The following is a 17,532-nucleotide window of genomic DNA, read 5'->3' on the forward strand; positions in this document are numbered from 1 at the left end:
AACCCTAACCCTAACCCTAACCCTAACCCTAACCCTAACCCTAACCCTAACCCTAACCCTAACCCTAACCCTAACCCTAACCCTAATAAGGAATTTAAGGCAATTTATATAGCACTTAATAAAAAACACTAGAGAAACTACTGTTAAGGAAGTAAATTCCTTATAATAATCCTTATAAATTATAAAAATATTACTTACTTTACTATTATATAAGAACTTTTATAAAAATAAGTTAAATATTATAAATATTTATTAAAATTTAACTTAATTATTAAGTATTATAAGGGAATAGAAAATAGTAAAGCTAATACACTTAATAAAAGACTAGACTATTTTTAGAAAATCCTAGATATATAAGTATAAGTACTATAGCATAATAAAGATAAAAACTTAGTATTAAAAATATTAAATACTATATTTATAATTAAAGAAGATAATCTAATTATTAATAATATTAAAGAGTATATTAAGAACTAGATTAAAGAATAGTTTCTAAAAGGCACTTTTATAAAAAAGGGCTACTTAATAATAAATAAACTTATCTAAGTACTAAATAAACTATAAAAAAAAGTAGTTAAGATAATTTATATATATTTAATATATAAATATTAAGGAATAAGGAAAACCACTTAGTAAGTTTAGTAATATTATAAATTTAATAGTATTAAAAAAATAGTTTAAAAGGTTATTTTAAAATATATTATATATAAATAAGTAAAAGCAGGATGCTATTTTCCTTATAAAAAGTTATAACCCTTATAAGTTTTAACATAGCCTTAGGAATTAATCTTATTTAACTATATTATTAAGCTTTTACTTTTAAAAAAACTAATAATAAGAAAAACTTAAAATAGTATCTTTATAATAGTTAACTAATTAATAAAAATAAGCTACTTTATTCTAGCTAAGGAAAGTAGTATAGCTAAAGACTTAGTATATTAGTTTTAAAAATATATTTATACTAATTATAAACTATTAAATAAAATTATTTTAAATAAAGGATTAATATTTATTTTAAAATTTTAGTAATTACTTATAGCTAGACTTAGATTAAATTATAAAGTTAGTACTGCTTATTATTTATAAATAGATAGATAGATAAAAAGGATTAACTAGATTATTAAGATATACTTATAATACTATATTAACTTTAAATAAAATAACTAGGTTAAACACTTACTAATAGTATAAATCTTATATAATAGTATACTAGTAGAATTAATAAGGAAATTACTATTTTATATAAACTATAGATTTAAACTAAAAGCATTTTAACTATTATAATAAGGTAAAAATACAGAAAAAGTAATTATTATAGTAGATTAATTAAAAGAACTGTATAATAAGATAAGAATATAACTTAAATTTATATAAGAAAGAATAAGTAAGTATATAAATTAAAGAAGAATTAAAAGACTAATTCTTTAAGAGAGAGATATAGTTTACTTACTTTAGTATATATATAAAGAAAAATAACTAAATATTAAAATAAATTAGCTAAGTAATAAGCTTAATTTTAAAAAAACTTAAACTATATAAGGTTTTAAAATAAATTAAAGAAGTTAATTATAAACTTAACCTTTTAGTAAAAGAAAGATAATAAAAATAAAGTATACATAATATTTTCTATATATTACTACTTAAGAAAGTAATAGTAAATAAAGAAATAGGCGAAATTATTTATAATAAAATTATAATTAAAGGTAAAGAACTTAAATATAAAGTTAAATAAATACTTTAGATAAAATTTAATAAAAAAACCTAATAGCTAAAATACCTTATAAAATAAAAAAATTATAATAAAGCTAATAACACTTAAGAACTTATTAAATATCTTAAATACTTAAAAACCCTAGTTAATTATTTTTATTAATAGTTAAACTTATAAAGGTTAATAGTAAGAGATTTAATAAAAACTAGTCCTAATTAATAAGGTTAATAAAAGAAGCTAGGATATTAAAACTAGCTAAATTAGGTATTAATACTTCTGCCTAGTATATAGCCTTTACTGCCTTATACTCTGCCTTCTTTACTTACTTTAACTCTTTTAGATTATTAATTCTATAAGTAATAGCCCTTTATATTTTTTTAGCCTATTCCTTCTTTTATATATAAAGACATTTAATATATACACTTGCTTTAAGCTATGCTTCTTTAGCCTTTTCTAGCTTAAAGTTAAGATTAGCACTTTTATTAGCTATATAATAAAGTTAAGATACTAATAAACTAAAAGCTTTATAGCTAGGCTGTTAAGAATAAATATAGCTTAAATAGTAAAGAGAATTAGTTTTTAATATAAAACACTAAAAACTATATTTCTTATAGTATTAATAAGGTTTTATAATTAATAGTTTAAGTAAGATTAACTGCTCTAAAGCTTACTGCTAAGGTATTTAAAAAAACTTAAAATATTTATACTTACTGCTAACTATTATAGTTAGTATAAAAAGAAAAGGATATATAAATAAAAAACACTTATAAAAAAGTAAAGGACTTATAAGGTTTTAATAAAATAAGCAAAGTCTTAAAGATAAGACTAATAAGAGAGGGATATTATATTATAACCTAACCTTATAGTTATAATAAAGGGCTACTTTTAAGAGATAGCACTAGATAAATATCAGGCTGTTTAACTAATTAGGAATTACTTAATAAACTTAACTATTAAGTAGATTAAGGATAACTTAATAAACTTAAGGATTAAGTATATTAAGGATATTAAGATAACTGGCTATATAAGGATTTATTTATATTACTTATTTAGATAGTTTAAATAGATAGTTATTATTATATAAGTAGTATAGTAATAATAATATAACTAGATTAAAATCTAGATATCTACTGCTTATATTCCTAGCTATATAATAAGTTACTATTAATACATTTAACCTAACCTCTCTGCTAATATAAACCCTTAAACCTTAGGTTTATCCTTTAGGAAAGACTGTTCTTACTAATTATAAGAACACTAGTTTATCACACTCATTTATAAAGAATGTTATTTACTTTTATCTCAACCCAGCACATAACTGCACGGCTTCTGTGTTTTCTATCAGGCGCTATTAAACACCTCTGTACTATAATAGTAAAGCAATTGTTGCTCCCCCACATAAGCGAATCGAATGGCAACCTTATCAGAGAGGAGGGACCCTTCTATAAACCCACCATCTTACAATAAAGGGCGGCGGTTCAGACCTCAACTGTCCTGTACATACTGCAGACAAAAGAAGTAAGTACAGGCCTCCTTTTTATACATATCTAATTTATCTCATCCAATTACCTCAAGGCTCAAGTGCGACCGAGGGCATCCTTGCGACAACTGCGCAAAACGCAACCAGTCTCAATCATGCCAGTATGCCACTCCTGCGGTGCGCAACAGAACTGCTCAAGCTCGCCGGGTGACCTACTCTGGCGACATTGCTGAGAGGGTACGTCACTTGGAAAATCTCGTGCTTTCCTTGGGAGCTCGAAATTCCGGTCTGCAAAACCAAAGCGCCGACGCGGCAGCGATTCGTGTAGCAGTTCCCGACAATGATGGTGGGCTGTCGCAAGAGATCGGCACTCCAGGGACAATGCTTGGAGATCAGATGGGCACAAGATGGTTTGATGATACGCATTGGCAAGCTATCATAGACGATGTAGGTGTTTGCCGAAAACGGACATGTCGGTGGCCTCTTTTCCGCAGCAAAGCTAATGCAACTAAAGATAGCAGAGCTCAAGGGCTGCACAGATACCCTCGAACAAGCACGCGGCGACCCCCTTCCAGACACTGCAGAAGAAGAGAATTACGGACTGACATTGTTTTTTGGACTATCACCGTCAATGAACCGGTCTGATCTGCTGGCATCCCTCCCTTCAAGGCCTGTTGCCGACCGGCTCGTTTCTCGGTACTTTAACTCTAAGGAGCCTATACTAAGTATGTGAGGGCACGGCAATGCCCTAATACTTCTCTAAGGTGTAGAATAAATGCTTATAAAATTTCAGTGGTCCTCCATATCCCGACCTTTTATAAAGAGGTAACTATTTGAGAATATATCTACAAACGAAAACTGATGACAACTATAGTACACTCAATTTTGGGAGAACTAACAGGCAGCACCTGTTGCTTGGGTCGGTCTCCTCTTCAATATCTTGTGCTACTCAGTCTCCTTCTACCAGCGCGCAGGCGATGCACTTCCGGGCTCGCTGGGTGAGCCAAGGCGCGCTCGCGATTTCTACAGAACCCGTGCTGCGCAATGCCTAGCCCTCGCAGACTACACCAGACCAGGTCGATACAAGATCGAGGCCCTCCTACTCTACTCCGGAACAGAATTCATGAGGACCAGAGATAGCCAGATTGGCATTTCTATTCTGGTCAGCGTCATCGTTAAGCTGGCCATGCATATGGGCTACCATCGCGATTCAAAACATTATCAGAATCTTTCGGTTTTTGAAGGTGAAATGCGGAGACGGGCCTGGGCATTGATATGGCAAGTAGACCATCTTGTTTCGTTCCAAGTTGGTCTTCCTAGAACGATATCTGATTCGCAGTGCGACGCGGGCCTGCCTCATAACCTTCTTGACGAGGACTTTGACGAGACGACAAAGGTGCTTCCCACGCCTCGGCCAATTACGGAGCGTACTCCGGTGACATACACAATCATGAAAGGAAAGCTTGTGTCTGTTTTCGCCCGGATTGTCGAAAAAACATACTTGACAGGAGGTGCAATGCACGAGGAGGTGACGCAGCTTGATAAGAATCTCCAGGACGCACATACCTCTTTGCCGCCTTTTTTGCGCATCCGTACCATGACCATGTCTATTACCGATCCACCAGACCTCATCATGCAACGGTATAATCTCGAATTGCTCTATCAGAAAGCCCGATGCGTGCTTCATCGCAGATACTTGACCGACTACCGATCAGATCTGAGATATGCTTACTCAAGGTGGTCGTGTGTAGATGCAGCGACGCAGATTATTCGCCACCAGAGTGACCTCTACGACGAGACGTTACCAGGGGGCCAGCTGTATAGAGATAGATGGTATATATCATCGCTAACCAGCCATGACTTTCTTCTGGCTGCGATGATCTTATGCCTGGAACTCTCCTGGAAGACGACGAGCGACCCACCAAATCTATACCCTGGCTCAATGAATTCGACACCCAAAAGCCAAGAAGAACTATCAAAAACTTTAGAGACCTCGTACAGCATTTGGACCACATTCAGTGAAACCTCAACGGAAGCTCGGAAGGCATCCAAAGCGCTGGCGCTAATGCTTCAAAGTGCTAAGAGAAACCATCCGGGCTCTAGAGACAGAGGAGAGGAGCCAGTGGGAGACCGAAGGTCGAGGCTGCGTAATATTAATCGTACGTTGTCCCATATCCTCTTTCAGACTTCTTACTATGTAAGGCTAGTAACACTTTGCAGATGACACCGGACGTCTCGCCTTGGAAAACAGCCAGCCCCAGGTGTTCTTCCCTGGCGAAACGCAGGCAAACGAGGCCAGCAAGCAGTCAGCGGACCTAGACCTCAGCGGAATGGTAGAGCCTACATCGATGGCGATGGAGGATATGATGAACAATCCCGAAGGGTTTGATTGGGTAAGCGCTTTTCCAATATTTCTGTGTCCTGTGTCCATATGTCACATCTCCTCAAAACATTCCATCCTTTAAAAAGCCGATACTAACTCTGCTAGAATGCCTGGGATAATCAAATCCAACACAACAGTTGGGATCCCACAGATGAGACGTGGATGGCAAGTTTGGCACCCTCCGATTGTCAGTTTTCAATGTTCTCGCCTACAGACTAGACGCGGGTGGCCGAGGTTTGCAATGTATAAATTACTCTTGTATCAGGATATATCAAGACCTCAGGGGCTCCCACTAAAGCGAGGCTGGACGGACGTAAGGATTAATTAACATTCGCTCTGCATATTATTTCATAAGACTAATTAGCTATAAATTTCCTATACTATTTCTCTCTCTAGATATTAGTCTACTTATTTAGGAAAAGAGTGCTAAACTTATATTTATCTAATTATAACTATTTAGGTTTACTAAATAATTAGTAATAAGTAGTAATATTACTTACTATTAAAATATTAATTTATAAAATATATCACTTTATTATATTAATTATATAAAACTTATATAATTTAACTAAAAAAATTCTAAAGCTATATTTAAAATAATAAGTTTATTTTAAAAAAAAAACTATTTTCACTTATAATAAAATCTTAATTTATTATTATTTATAATATTATTTTATAAATATATAGAAGATTTAAAATAAAAAGAATATTATATATAATTAATTATATAATATATATCTTATTTTTTATAATTATATTAATTACTTTATTTAAATCTCTCTTTTTATATCTCTTTTACTATAGGTTAAATATATTTTTAATCTCTTGCTGCTTTAAGCTTCTCTTATACTACTTATACTAAGTACGTCTATATAAAATATCTAATACTTACTGCACTTTCCCCTCAGCTCTTTATACCCAGGCCACTTCTCACTTTACAAGTAAAGCAATACTTACAGTCTGCAAACATGGCTCCCACTAAGCAACCCAACTTCATCCTCATCGTCGCCGACGATCTCGGCTTCTCAGACATTGGTGCTTTTGGTGGAGAGATCCAGACGCCAAATCTCGACGCTCTAGCTTACGCGCCCTCTGGCATACGCATGACCAACTTCCACACAGCATCGATGTGTTCCCCTACACGCTCGATGCTTCTTTCAGGTACTGACAATCACATTGCCGGCCTTGGACAGATGGAGTACTGGGGCCGTGGGCGTGATCCGCCAGTCCCATGGTCCGGACGACCAGGCTACGAAGGATACCTCAATTTTCGCGTTGCAGCTCTGCCAGAGATTCTCCAGGATGCAGGATACTATACATGCATGAGCGGGAAATGGCACCTTGGCCTGACAAAGGAGCGAACGCCATATGCCCGAGGGTTTGATCGTTCCTTTGCCCTTCTACCTGGTGGCTCAAGTCACTATGCCTACGAGCCGAAGCATTCTGACGGCACTCCTGTGTTTGCTCATTGGGCCAGTCTCTACTACGAGGACGATCAGAGAGTCGAGACTAAAGACTTTCCTAAAGACTTCTACTCTTCAGACTATTTCTCGCGAAGGCTAATTGACTTTTTGGGCGAAAGGGAAGACAGCGCGGCTCTCAAAGAAAAGCCCTTCTTCGCGTTTCTCCCATTTACGGCGCCACACTGGCCTCTTCAAGCGCCAGAATCCAACATCAAAAAGTACAAAGGAAAATATGACGACGGCCCAGATGCTTTGCGGGATATGAGATTGAAACGACAGATTGAACTTGGGCTCCTTCCAGAGGATGTCGAAGCTCATCCAGTCATTGCGTCAACAAAGGAGTGGAATGCAATGTCAGCGGAAGAAAAAGCGTGGTCGGCGAAAACAATGGAGGTATTTGCAGGCATGGTCGACCGAATGGATGAGAATATTGGCAAAGTCATTGCCAAGGTCAAGGAAATTGGCGAGTGGGACAATACGTTTGTCATCTTCATGTCCGATAACGGAGCCGAGGGAGCAATTGTTGAGGCAATTCCCATGACAGGAGACGTTATCAAGAAGTCCATTGACAAACATTACAACAACGACTATGAGAATCTCGGTAATCGCGACTCGTTTATCTGGTATGGCCCTCAGTGGGCGCAAGCTTCCACCGCGCCGTGTAGGATGCACAAGGGCTATGTCACGGAAGGAGGCATTCGCTGCCCCGCCATCATCCATTACCCACGATTTGCCCATGCGTCTAATGGGCGCATTACTGATTCGTTCACCACGGTTATGGACATTCTTCCGACAATTCTTGACCTGGCAGGTATTCCACAGCCGGGATCAGACTTTAGAGGGCGACAAGTTGTTCCGGTGAAGGGCAAATCCTGGCTTCCGCATTTGCTTGGCGAAGCTCCCCGCGTGCACGACGAAGACCACGTAACCGGCTGGGAGCTCTTCTTCCATCAAGCAATTCGCAAAGGGAATTGGAAAGCTGTGTTTATTCCCAAGCCCAAAGGCCCTGAAAAGTGGCAGCTGTATGACATGGACAACGATATAGGTGAAATTCACGATCTGGCAGAAGAGAAGCCGGAAATCCTCAATGAGCTCATCAAGTATTGGTTGGCGTATGTGGCTGAATTTGGGGTATTTCTGTAAGTTGACCTACCAGCATGATCTCTTTTTGCTGCTGTACTAACGATAACTCCAGGAGAGAAGAATTGGAGGAGGGCTACGTTCTCCCCAAGGCATAAGGATAGAGTACCTCAAGTGATTGCAGTCAGTTTGTGATTTATTATATATATATATTTTCACAGTCTATCTATTCTACATTCAGTTTTGTGCCTGACAGGTCGAGTCATAGCCAACGACATTCGTGCAGCTATATGTGCCTTCTGTTCCGTTTGCCGACTTGACATTGATGTCCTTGAACGAAAACCCTTCACATGTTGCAAGAGGGGAACAAGTCCAGCTAATTGCCTTTGTTCCGACCTTTTCGTTCATATATCCCGTGAAGTTAGACCACGAAATATTCGAAAAGAAACCAGTGGGTGGTGTATCAGCACATGCTGGCACGTTGTATCCAGCCCAATGAGTACACTGTTGGATAAGAACAGGTGAAGCGGTGATGTTTTCTATGTGGAAGTTCTTGAAAACTAGTTATTGCTGTTAGCATATGGGAATACCCAAAATAGGAATAACATAGTTCTGTGCAGACGTACCAACATTGCGAACATAACCATTCCCGCCGCCGCCACCCTGTGGAGGCCAGTAGGTTCTCTTACCTACATACGTCTTGATATAAGCTCCATTGCGGCTTCCGTAGAGCTATATGACATGTTAGTCTCCTATCACTAACCATATAGTTGCAATGATTGGGTGTGAGCATACAGAAACGTCTTCTGCCGTGATATTTTCAACGACATCGCGCACTCCTTCATATTGACCAAGACTGCCTATTGCAATGCCTGCGCTGTTATAGCAGGTCAAGTTCTTGACATGCATGTTTGTAGAACCAGGCTTAAAACTGACACAATCGTCACCAACGTTTGCCCAGCTGTTCTATTTTAAAGGAATGTCAGTCATGTTCTAAAATGGCTCATGGGACCCTTGGGCCAACCTGAATAGTAATGTTGTTGCTGTTAATGGTGTCGAATCCATCTGTATTGCCAAGATTGCCTGGATTGGCCTTTAACTAGTTAATAACGCGATGCTGCAGAAGACTTTGAGTGCTCAACGACTTACCTGGAAGTCGTCAGAAGTAGAAGACAAATAGATATTGTCCACGAGAACGTTTTGAGATTCCACCATGACAAAGTTCCTATAACGAAGTCAATGAGACACCTTACAAAGACGCGGAGCACGTGAGCTTACCATTTACCGGACTGCAGGATTCTAAAATTCCTCGCCACTGCATTTTTGACGTTTCGTAGACAGAATGGGATAGGACGCCCGTATAGCCCACCAACACCAAGAGCCAGATCATACCACACTTGGCCTTGGCCATTAATCGTGCCAGAGCCATGTCCGTCAATTACAATGTTTTCGCCAGAAAACTCCAGAGCAATAGAGATATTCTGGAAGTAATAGTATGACCCGTGAAGGATCCAGTACCGGACATCTGTCGAATACTGTACACGGTTAATAAACTACGACAACCAGTCAAGATATTGCCAAATCCCTACCTCAAGAGTGCCAAGCATATCCACTTGAACATTCTTCAAATTATGTAGCTGCAAGACGGTCTGGATACTGTATGTAGTATCTTTCTGAAATACAACTTTCCCATTGTTACCACACTTGGCAAACGCTTCGCGGATCGCAGGAGAATCATCACTCCCATCTTTTGAAGCAGGGATAACACATGTGTGTTCTGGAGACGGTAAGCTGTGCGCATTCGCCACCAGGATGGTTGTCAGAACCCATAATACCGAAGAAAAGAGCTTCATAATGGCAATCGTGGTATGTCGAAACCAATTCGTCCTTGTTGGACCTGGTGAAGAGTGCTAATTTCCTAAGCTATATAACATTAGAAGAAACTGTGATTTACCGATTACATCCTGCCACTCAAGAGTTTCTCAAACTCCTCCCCTTTCCTCACCGATAACCGGAGATTGTTCCATTTTGCATTACATGCACGTTCACCGCGTTGTGATGGTGGTGGAACTCCTCATCGGCCCGTCGGGAAAGACTTTTCTATTTCGTCCTAGCCAGGTGCTATTTTACATAGGAAGAATATTGCTTTTGGCTAAACGGAGATACAAACTTCGGCAGAATGCCCACCAATGACTTTGGAAACCACGCGATGGCCCTACCTGCCGGAGAACGAAGGAGACAAGACAGGGTCGAGGTGCGTTACCGCGTGTGGGTAGCAGTCGAAGATCGGCAACTTCGGAACCTCAACGAGGTACTGATAGTAGTTAGTCCAAGTCACATCCGTCCAGGGCACTCGATTTCATCATCGCTGCGACCCGTCGCAAGGGAACTCATACGTCGAGATAAAGCGGCAAGAGTTGGTCGATTCCGCTTAACCTAGTTAGATGTGGAGATGATTTCACCTTTTGGCCTTCGGTGTGCTTTAACCCGCAGTTTGACCCGGTAGCGAAACGTTGAAAAGTGAACTATTGATGAAGAGATGATGCAGGGTTGCGATGATGTGATTCCGTTGGCCTATGGATTGCTCCAGCTTGATTGTGCCAAGCCACGTGGCGATGTCGTCTCGATTGAAGCAGAGTATATGGGCGTGGCTAGCACCAATTGTCTTACATAGCGACCAGTGCCTACGCATTTGCAAGTCCCTAATATGACAACAGCAGAGCAATTTCGCGTTTTTTAATTTGTTGCCAGAGGGATTAAGGTTGAGATGAGGGTGTCATTGTTGTTATTGTTTGGCCTGGTGGTGGTCGGAAACACTGCGGCAACTGCCGACAAGAACCCAGGGTTCGGTAGTCGTCCAGCCCCATGGATCACGTACAATGTTCCTTCAGAGTTTGCTGATCCGAAGGGCTTGGCTCGGCCAACATTTCGCTACTGGGTTCCAGATGCTGATGTGGACGACGATGTCTTATACGCAGATTTGAAGCAGATTAAGCAAGCAGGATGGGGCGGTGTTGAGATTATCTGCTTGGAAAACTACGGCATCGAGCCGGCTGTGGTTGATCCGGCCATATATGGATATGGGGGAGAGAAATGGCGCCAAAAGTTCAACACCATGTTGAGGGCTTCGCAAGATCTGAACCTCCTTGTGGACTTCGCCTTGGGGCCAACGCAGGGCGCTTCAATTCCAATCTTGGATCCCGACTCTCCGGGGATGAATACCGAGTTGGCATACGGCAGTATCACCTTGGCCTCGGGGCAAACTTTCGACGGAGATGTCCCTCCTCCTAGCCGAACAGATGCAGGTTATGCCAACAAGCCGGATTTCGTTGCTCCGTTTACCAACTTCACGAACAAGTTTGTCGCCGCTGTTGTTGCACGCAAAAGCAAAGGTGAGAGATCCAAGACGGACAATGCGTTTTCAAGCTTTTATGCTCACTGCCATTCTTTTCCCTGCTCCTCAAGTACTCTCCAAAGATCCGCGAGTGGTTCAGCTCGACTATGATAGTGTTGTCGACATCACAGACTCAGTTACAGACGGCAAACTGCACTATACGGCGCCAGCCGATGGAGGCAGTTACGTCCTGTTCGCATTCTATCAGCGTCGAACTGGCTATCTTGCTGCTCAAGGCGCGTTCAACAATGCGACTGATCCTCGAAATCCGGCTTCCTGGTTTGCCTATGTTGTTGATCACTTCAGCAAAGAAGGAACGGATCTCTGGACGAGCTTTACCGAGCAATATGTGATGAGTGGCGAGAACGGCGATCTTTTGAGACAGCTCGGGCTGTATGCGTGGGAAGATTCAGCTGAATTCCGTGCAACATTGTTCTGGACCGACAACCTGCGCTCGTACTTTCGTAAGACACGGGGTTACGATATTACCTTAGCTTTGCCGGCATTATTCGGGACAAATGGCCTTCCGCCCAGCACACTCGCAAACGGTTACTTTTACTACGCTTTCAACAGCCAGGCCAATGGAACGGACATCAGCTGGAAACTACGCAATGACTATTACCAGTGTCTCCAAGAGATGTATGAACAGTATCACCTGGATGGCCTTTCCAAGTGGACAAGCAAATGGGGCCTCCAGGGAAGCCTGCAACCTTACGCCACTGCGCCAAACTCAGCGCCACCATGGGACATGAACTCGGCAGCTGCACACATTGACGCGCCTGAGACGGAGTCCAACTATTTCGATGGGGTAATCGATGCCTTCCGCGCCATGGGCGGCGGTGCCATGATGGGCAAGAAGCAAATCTTTTCCAGCGAGCTCGGAGCGCACCGCTATGAGTCTTACGCAATCACCTGGCCCGTCATCCTCAACGACTGCAAGATCAACTACGCAGGCGGTGTCAATCGAATTGTCACTCATGGCTTCCCTTACTCCGGGCTTCGACCAGAGGTCGAATGGCCTGGCCTTACAACTTTTGAATGGTTGTATTCGGAGATGTGGGGCCCCAGACAGCCCAGCTGGTCTCACGTCAAGGAGATGGGTGACTGGATTGCTAGGACACAGCTGATTCTCCAGTCTGGTGTTCCGAGGGTGGACATTGGCATATACCGTCACAAGTATCTCTCAGTCGACATTAAGCACTACAACATGGGGGAAAACATATTCTGGGATCAGTCACTGCAAAATGCCGGGTATTCTTACGTTTCTGTGAGCCCTTCGCTACTGAAATTGGTACGGTTCCCATTTTGGTTTCATGTCAAATTGGTGCTAACATAGCTACGACTCAAGGATAATGCAGTTATCACGAATGGTCTGCTAGCAGAGAGCGGCCCAGGTTTTTCCGCTTTCATTGTGGATAATTCAACTAACATAACATCTGAAGCCGTTGCCAAATTTCAAGAATATGCTGACCTCGGATTCCCCATCCTTTTCGTCGGCGGTGTCCCCGAGACAACTCCTTACTACTGCGACTCATGCGACCAACACGTCAAACAAGAGGTCCAAAAGCTGCTCAAATATCCTTCGGTCAAAGCACTGCAGTCGGAGAACCAAGTAGTTGACGCTTTGCTGGCACTAAATGTGCAACCTGCGGCAAAGAACCTAGCTCCAGCCCCGATCTTGTATGTCCACAGGATCGATGAAGACAATCATGTGGACTACTACTGGGTATACAACTCCGACATCTACGATGACCACGCTACGGAAGTTTCCATCAGAGGAGACGGAATTCCGTATACATTAGACGCATGGACAGGGGCCATCGCCCCGGTGGTAAACTATACAACGTCTGGAGACAGGTTCAATGTCTGGGTCGAGCTTCGGTCAAACCAGTCTACCATACTGGCATTTGCGCCCCATGGATTCTTCGCAAATGTTCGCGTGCCGGACGTGCACGTTGCCAAAACAAATGTCGAGTATCTGAGCTACGCTGCCAGCAGCCATTCCATCATCGCTCGTTCTTCGTCGAAAGGAAGCAAAGAGATCACCTTGAGCGATGGCCGAAAGTTTACCCTTAGTGGCCTCGACGAACAATCAACTCCGTTGGAACTAGGTCCGTGGAATGTCACGATCCAAGATTGGCTTCCCAACCCGGACAGATTTCACAACTACACCTCTACGTACCGGTATCACTCTTTCGAGCTTGACAAGCTTATCCCATGGTACAACATTACCGGCCTCAATAACACGTCTGGCGTCGGTACGTACACATCTCGCTTCGCTTGGAGCCCCCAAGGGGCCACCAATGGTGCTTTGATAGATCTGGGTCCCGTATTCAATACTGTCCGCCTTTGGATCAACAGCGAATGGACTGGCCCAATCGACATCACAGATGCAATTGTCGACATCACACCATATTTAAGACCTGGCGTAAACGATGTTAAAATCGAGGTCACTTCAACCTTGAGAAACAGGTTGCTTCAAGTCAATGTCACCCAATCATGGGAGCAGTCACAGTATGCAGGGAGTTATGGTGGCCAACCCTATGGGCTTACAGCACCAGTCAAACTCATCCCATTTACAGAGAAGAGAATTGAGCTCTGATAGGTTGTGCACGCCAATACGCTGCAATACATACAATACCTCGTAGCAGGTTTAATACCACAATGCCAACACGTGCAAAGCCCAACTGCTTCCTAGTTCCACAGCTCATTGAGCACGATGTTTCAAAGGCAAAATCACCTGTTTCTTCCACCGAATTCATTGGCCTGGTTCATTTCTCACAAGCCATAAGGTCGCTTCACAGTCGCGCTGTTGCGGCATTTTGAGCTGCTCGAAATGCAGCTTCACCATGACAACTCACATCCCGTTTGCCCTCACTTGCTCCGGGAGCCATGCGGCTTGAGCTTGTGCCGAGGAGCCGTTGCCAAGGATCTTTTGCGGTTCACCACATATGTTTTGCCAGCTTGGTTTGATCTGACAATAGGCAAGCTACATATGGGCGAGAAGATCCAGCAGCTAACGGCAGAGCTAATGTCATGGTTGCGCTGCCAAGACTTGATGCACCCTCGTCCTGCACCTGCAATTCGCTCTTCCGTCGTAAGACATCATCGGAAGTCGCTGTTCAATCCCCCTTTGGGATAGAGTTCATTGAGCGTCGCCAGATTCTAGGATAGCGACAGATGTCGTGATAGACCTTATATATGTCGCGACAGCTCCAGGAAGTCTGGCGCGGAAATAACCCCGGTTTTCACGGAAGCTTGGTGCCGATGATCTCGGTGTCATTGGGCGTGTCTCGTGGAAATTGCTGCTACTATGTAGTTCTCTGTGTAGAAACGGAAGCCCCACGGCATGCCGCTTTAATCACGATCCATGCTCATAACATTTGGGTGCAAGGTGCAGTGGTATAAGCTTGTTACTTTAGAGTGCCTATCAGCAAAGGATTGCGCGATGCGGTGACTGTCCGTCGCACTACGAGTGAGTACATTCTGGGGAGTCCTGTTCAGCCTCTTCGTATCAGAGGGATTGCTTGGCCGCGGTAAATTGACACTTCTCTCTTTGCTTCGGCATTAGTCCTGTCTACAAATTTCTTTGACAGAGCCAGGACGCTGATGAAATACCCAAATTGGCGATATCGGCGACAGGGAGTTGGGTTGCTGAATGACACGCCTTAACCTCCGTAATTATATATACAAGACAGACAAATAGCACTTCTTACTGTGAATGTTTCCGCTCCCTTACACTTTCACATTACCCTCGAAGTCGATTCTGTTCAAGATGGCTTACAAGATAAGTAACATCTACGTCATCACGGCTTTCCTAGTCATCGGAGGCCTGCTGCAAGGCTTTGACATATCGTCTCTCTCAGCGATCCTCAGCACCAAACCATTCAAAGAGAGATTTGACAGTCCGACCGCTGACCAGCAAGGCGGTATTACTGCCAGCATATCTGGCGGCTCCTTCTTGGGATGCCTAGTCAACATGCTTGTCGTTGACAGGTTTGGTCGCAGGCATACTTTGATGGCAGGGTGCATTATTTTTGTGATTGGCGCCATCATATGTACGGCCAGTATTGACATAGCAATGTTGATAGTTGGCAGGCTACTCTGCGGCGGAGCAGTTGGTAAGATATAGCGCTCGACTTGCAAGATCGTTGATCTACCCAGATGAATATACAAAAGCTAAGTTGAATGGCAGGCATGTTCACCTCTACTGGGCCACTCTTTCTAGCTGAACTGTCGCTCCCGGAAACAAGGGGCCGTATCTTGAGTTTCCAACAATGGAGCATTACTTGGGGAGTAAGCGAGCATCTGTCAGCGTGCAATGGCAGTCGGAACCATAGCTCACCGATCCCAGGCTCTCATCATGTACTACATTACCTTCGGAACGTCATACACAAAATCGGAGGCGGTATTCCGAGTGCCGTGGGCAGTACAAATTTTTCCTGCCATCGTGTTACTTACAGCGCTGTTCTTTATTCCTGAATCGCCACGTTGGCTTGCCTCTCAGGACAGATGGGAGGATGCTCTGGATGTGCTCGCTAGCATTCATGGCCAAGGCAACCACCAAGCTCCAATTGTGCAAGCGCAGTACGCCGAGATTCGAGAATCAATGGCCGTTGCAGAATCGCAAGGCCAAGTGAAATGGGCCGAGTTGATCCATCGTGACAACATCCACCGCATTTCGAACGGAATCTTCGTCCATATCTGGACACAATTGAGCGGCAATAATGCATTGCTATACTACATCGTGTACATCTTCCAGATGGCTGGTCTTACTGGCAATGTCAAGCTCATCGCATCGAGCGTTCAGTACATTATTAACGTTATCTTCACTTTGCCAGCCATCTTCTTTCTGGATCGCATCGGTCGACGCCCTGCGCTTATTGGAGGTGCATTCTTCATGATGATATGGCTATACTCTACGGCGGGCGTCATGGCGCAGTACGGTCATTATGTACCCGGAGGCTTTGATGGGTCAAGTGCGGTGACATGGACGATGAATGACGGTGCACAGTCAGCCAAAGCTGCTGTGATAGCGTTTACATACCTTTTGGTTGCGACATACAGTTTCACCTGGGCTCCAATATCCTGGTGTTATCCATCAGAGATCTATCCCATTCGCCTAAGAGGCAAGGCCGTATCGATTGCAACGTCTGCTAACTGGATTCTGGGCTTCGCCAACAATTATTATACGCCCCCGGCTTTTCAAAATATCCAGTGGAAGACGTTCATCATTTTTGGCACGTTTAATGCTGTTGCCTGTCTTCACGCATTCTTCTTTTTTCCAGAGACTAAGCGAAGAAGCCTAGAAGGTAATGATCTCATACACAAGTCTCCCCTTACCAGTTGGATCTTTTAGTCTTCATCGTGACGCAGCACGCAGTTAACCCGTTTTCCAGATATTGACGAACTTTTCGCTACTGGTGTAAAGCCTTGGAAGTCTAGCACTCTGCCGAAAGCTGACAGACTTCACCAACTGGTGGAGGAGGCAGACAAGGGGAAGCTTCACGTCGAGGTGAATGAAGCTTGAGGCAATGTACTGGGGATGCGAACTCAGATTTAAACCTAGAGTGAGCTCGAGCAAGTCTTTCCACAATTATCCTATTCCCAGATAAGAAGAACCTAGCGTGCGCGTGATGAAGAGCTTAAAGGACACACCACCAACTCATACGAACGGTGGGTTTCCAGCCAATGGGATAACAGTAAGATGTAATTGTACTTTGCAGGATAGCCGATATATGGAAGTGGTGTACATCACGTAAGATTGATCGTTACATCACCTCGCAGATGCTTGATTGCAGAACATTAGTTGTGATCTTACTCCTTGCAATGTGAAGAGTATGAGTATCATTCGTTTCAGTAACGTCAGTGTCTGGAATCTTAGCCCTGCAACTAATTCATACTTAGGCAGTGCTGTCATGCATATAGTACTAGAGGCAGTGTATAGTAGTCAGAAGCAAACTATCGTATTGAGGACTACATATGTGAAGGGAGCTATTTATATATAGTCGCGGGCTTCCA

General features: G+C 42.6%; 5 protein-coding genes across 5 annotated transcripts; 4 read left to right on the forward strand and 1 right to left on the reverse strand.

Moving 5' to 3' along the window:
* Nucleotides 1-3,122: 3,122 nt before the first annotated feature.
* On the forward strand, nucleotides 3,123-5,580 carry BBK36DRAFT_66113 (hypothetical protein; the record flags this gene model as incomplete). Its single annotated transcript, XM_024898457.1, has 7 exons — nucleotides 3,123-3,229; nucleotides 3,287-3,537; nucleotides 3,568-3,638; nucleotides 3,706-3,916; nucleotides 3,985-4,016; nucleotides 4,093-5,313; nucleotides 5,443-5,580. The coding sequence occupies 7 exons, from the start codon at nucleotides 3,123-3,125 to the stop codon at nucleotides 5,578-5,580; spliced, it is 2,031 nt and encodes a 676-aa protein (XP_024748809.1).
* A 962-nt stretch (nucleotides 5,581-6,542) lies between these two features.
* BBK36DRAFT_1169204 (alkaline phosphatase-like protein) lies at nucleotides 6,543-8,275 on the forward strand (the record flags this gene model as incomplete). Its single annotated transcript, XM_024895278.1, has 2 exons — nucleotides 6,543-8,143; nucleotides 8,233-8,275. 2 exons carry the CDS (start codon nucleotides 6,543-6,545, stop codon nucleotides 8,273-8,275), a joined length of 1,644 nt encoding a protein of 547 aa, XP_024748810.1.
* A 79-nt stretch (nucleotides 8,276-8,354) lies between these two features.
* On the reverse strand, nucleotides 8,355-9,970 carry BBK36DRAFT_1120958 (glycoside hydrolase family 28 protein; the record flags this gene model as incomplete). The annotated part of the gene is made up of 7 exons (XM_024890764.1): nucleotides 8,355-8,677; nucleotides 8,744-8,849; nucleotides 8,913-9,083; nucleotides 9,142-9,210; nucleotides 9,267-9,342; nucleotides 9,396-9,652; nucleotides 9,707-9,970. The coding sequence occupies 7 exons, from the start codon at nucleotides 9,968-9,970 to the stop codon at nucleotides 8,355-8,357; spliced, it is 1,266 nt and encodes a 421-aa protein (XP_024748811.1).
* A 914-nt stretch (nucleotides 9,971-10,884) lies between these two features.
* On the forward strand, nucleotides 10,885-14,113 carry BBK36DRAFT_1121182 (hypothetical protein; the record flags this gene model as incomplete). Its single annotated transcript, XM_024890796.1, has 3 exons — nucleotides 10,885-11,509; nucleotides 11,595-12,802; nucleotides 12,860-14,113. The coding sequence occupies 3 exons, from the start codon at nucleotides 10,885-10,887 to the stop codon at nucleotides 14,111-14,113; spliced, it is 3,087 nt and encodes a 1,028-aa protein (XP_024748812.1).
* Nucleotides 14,114-15,286: 1,173 nt separating this feature from the next.
* BBK36DRAFT_1120706 (general substrate transporter) lies at nucleotides 15,287-17,041 on the forward strand (the record flags this gene model as incomplete). The annotated part of the gene is made up of 4 exons (XM_024890730.1): nucleotides 15,287-15,632; nucleotides 15,707-15,807; nucleotides 15,866-16,823; nucleotides 16,911-17,041. The coding sequence occupies 4 exons, from the start codon at nucleotides 15,287-15,289 to the stop codon at nucleotides 17,039-17,041; spliced, it is 1,536 nt and encodes a 511-aa protein (XP_024748813.1).
* Between the last annotated feature and the right edge of the window lie 491 nt (nucleotides 17,042-17,532).

This window comes from Trichoderma citrinoviride, assembly GCF_003025115.1.
Source record: "Trichoderma citrinoviride strain TUCIM 6016 unplaced genomic scaffold BBK36scaffold_8, whole genome shotgun sequence".
Taxonomy (NCBI): Eukaryota; Fungi; Ascomycota; class Sordariomycetes; order Hypocreales; family Hypocreaceae; genus Trichoderma; species Trichoderma citrinoviride.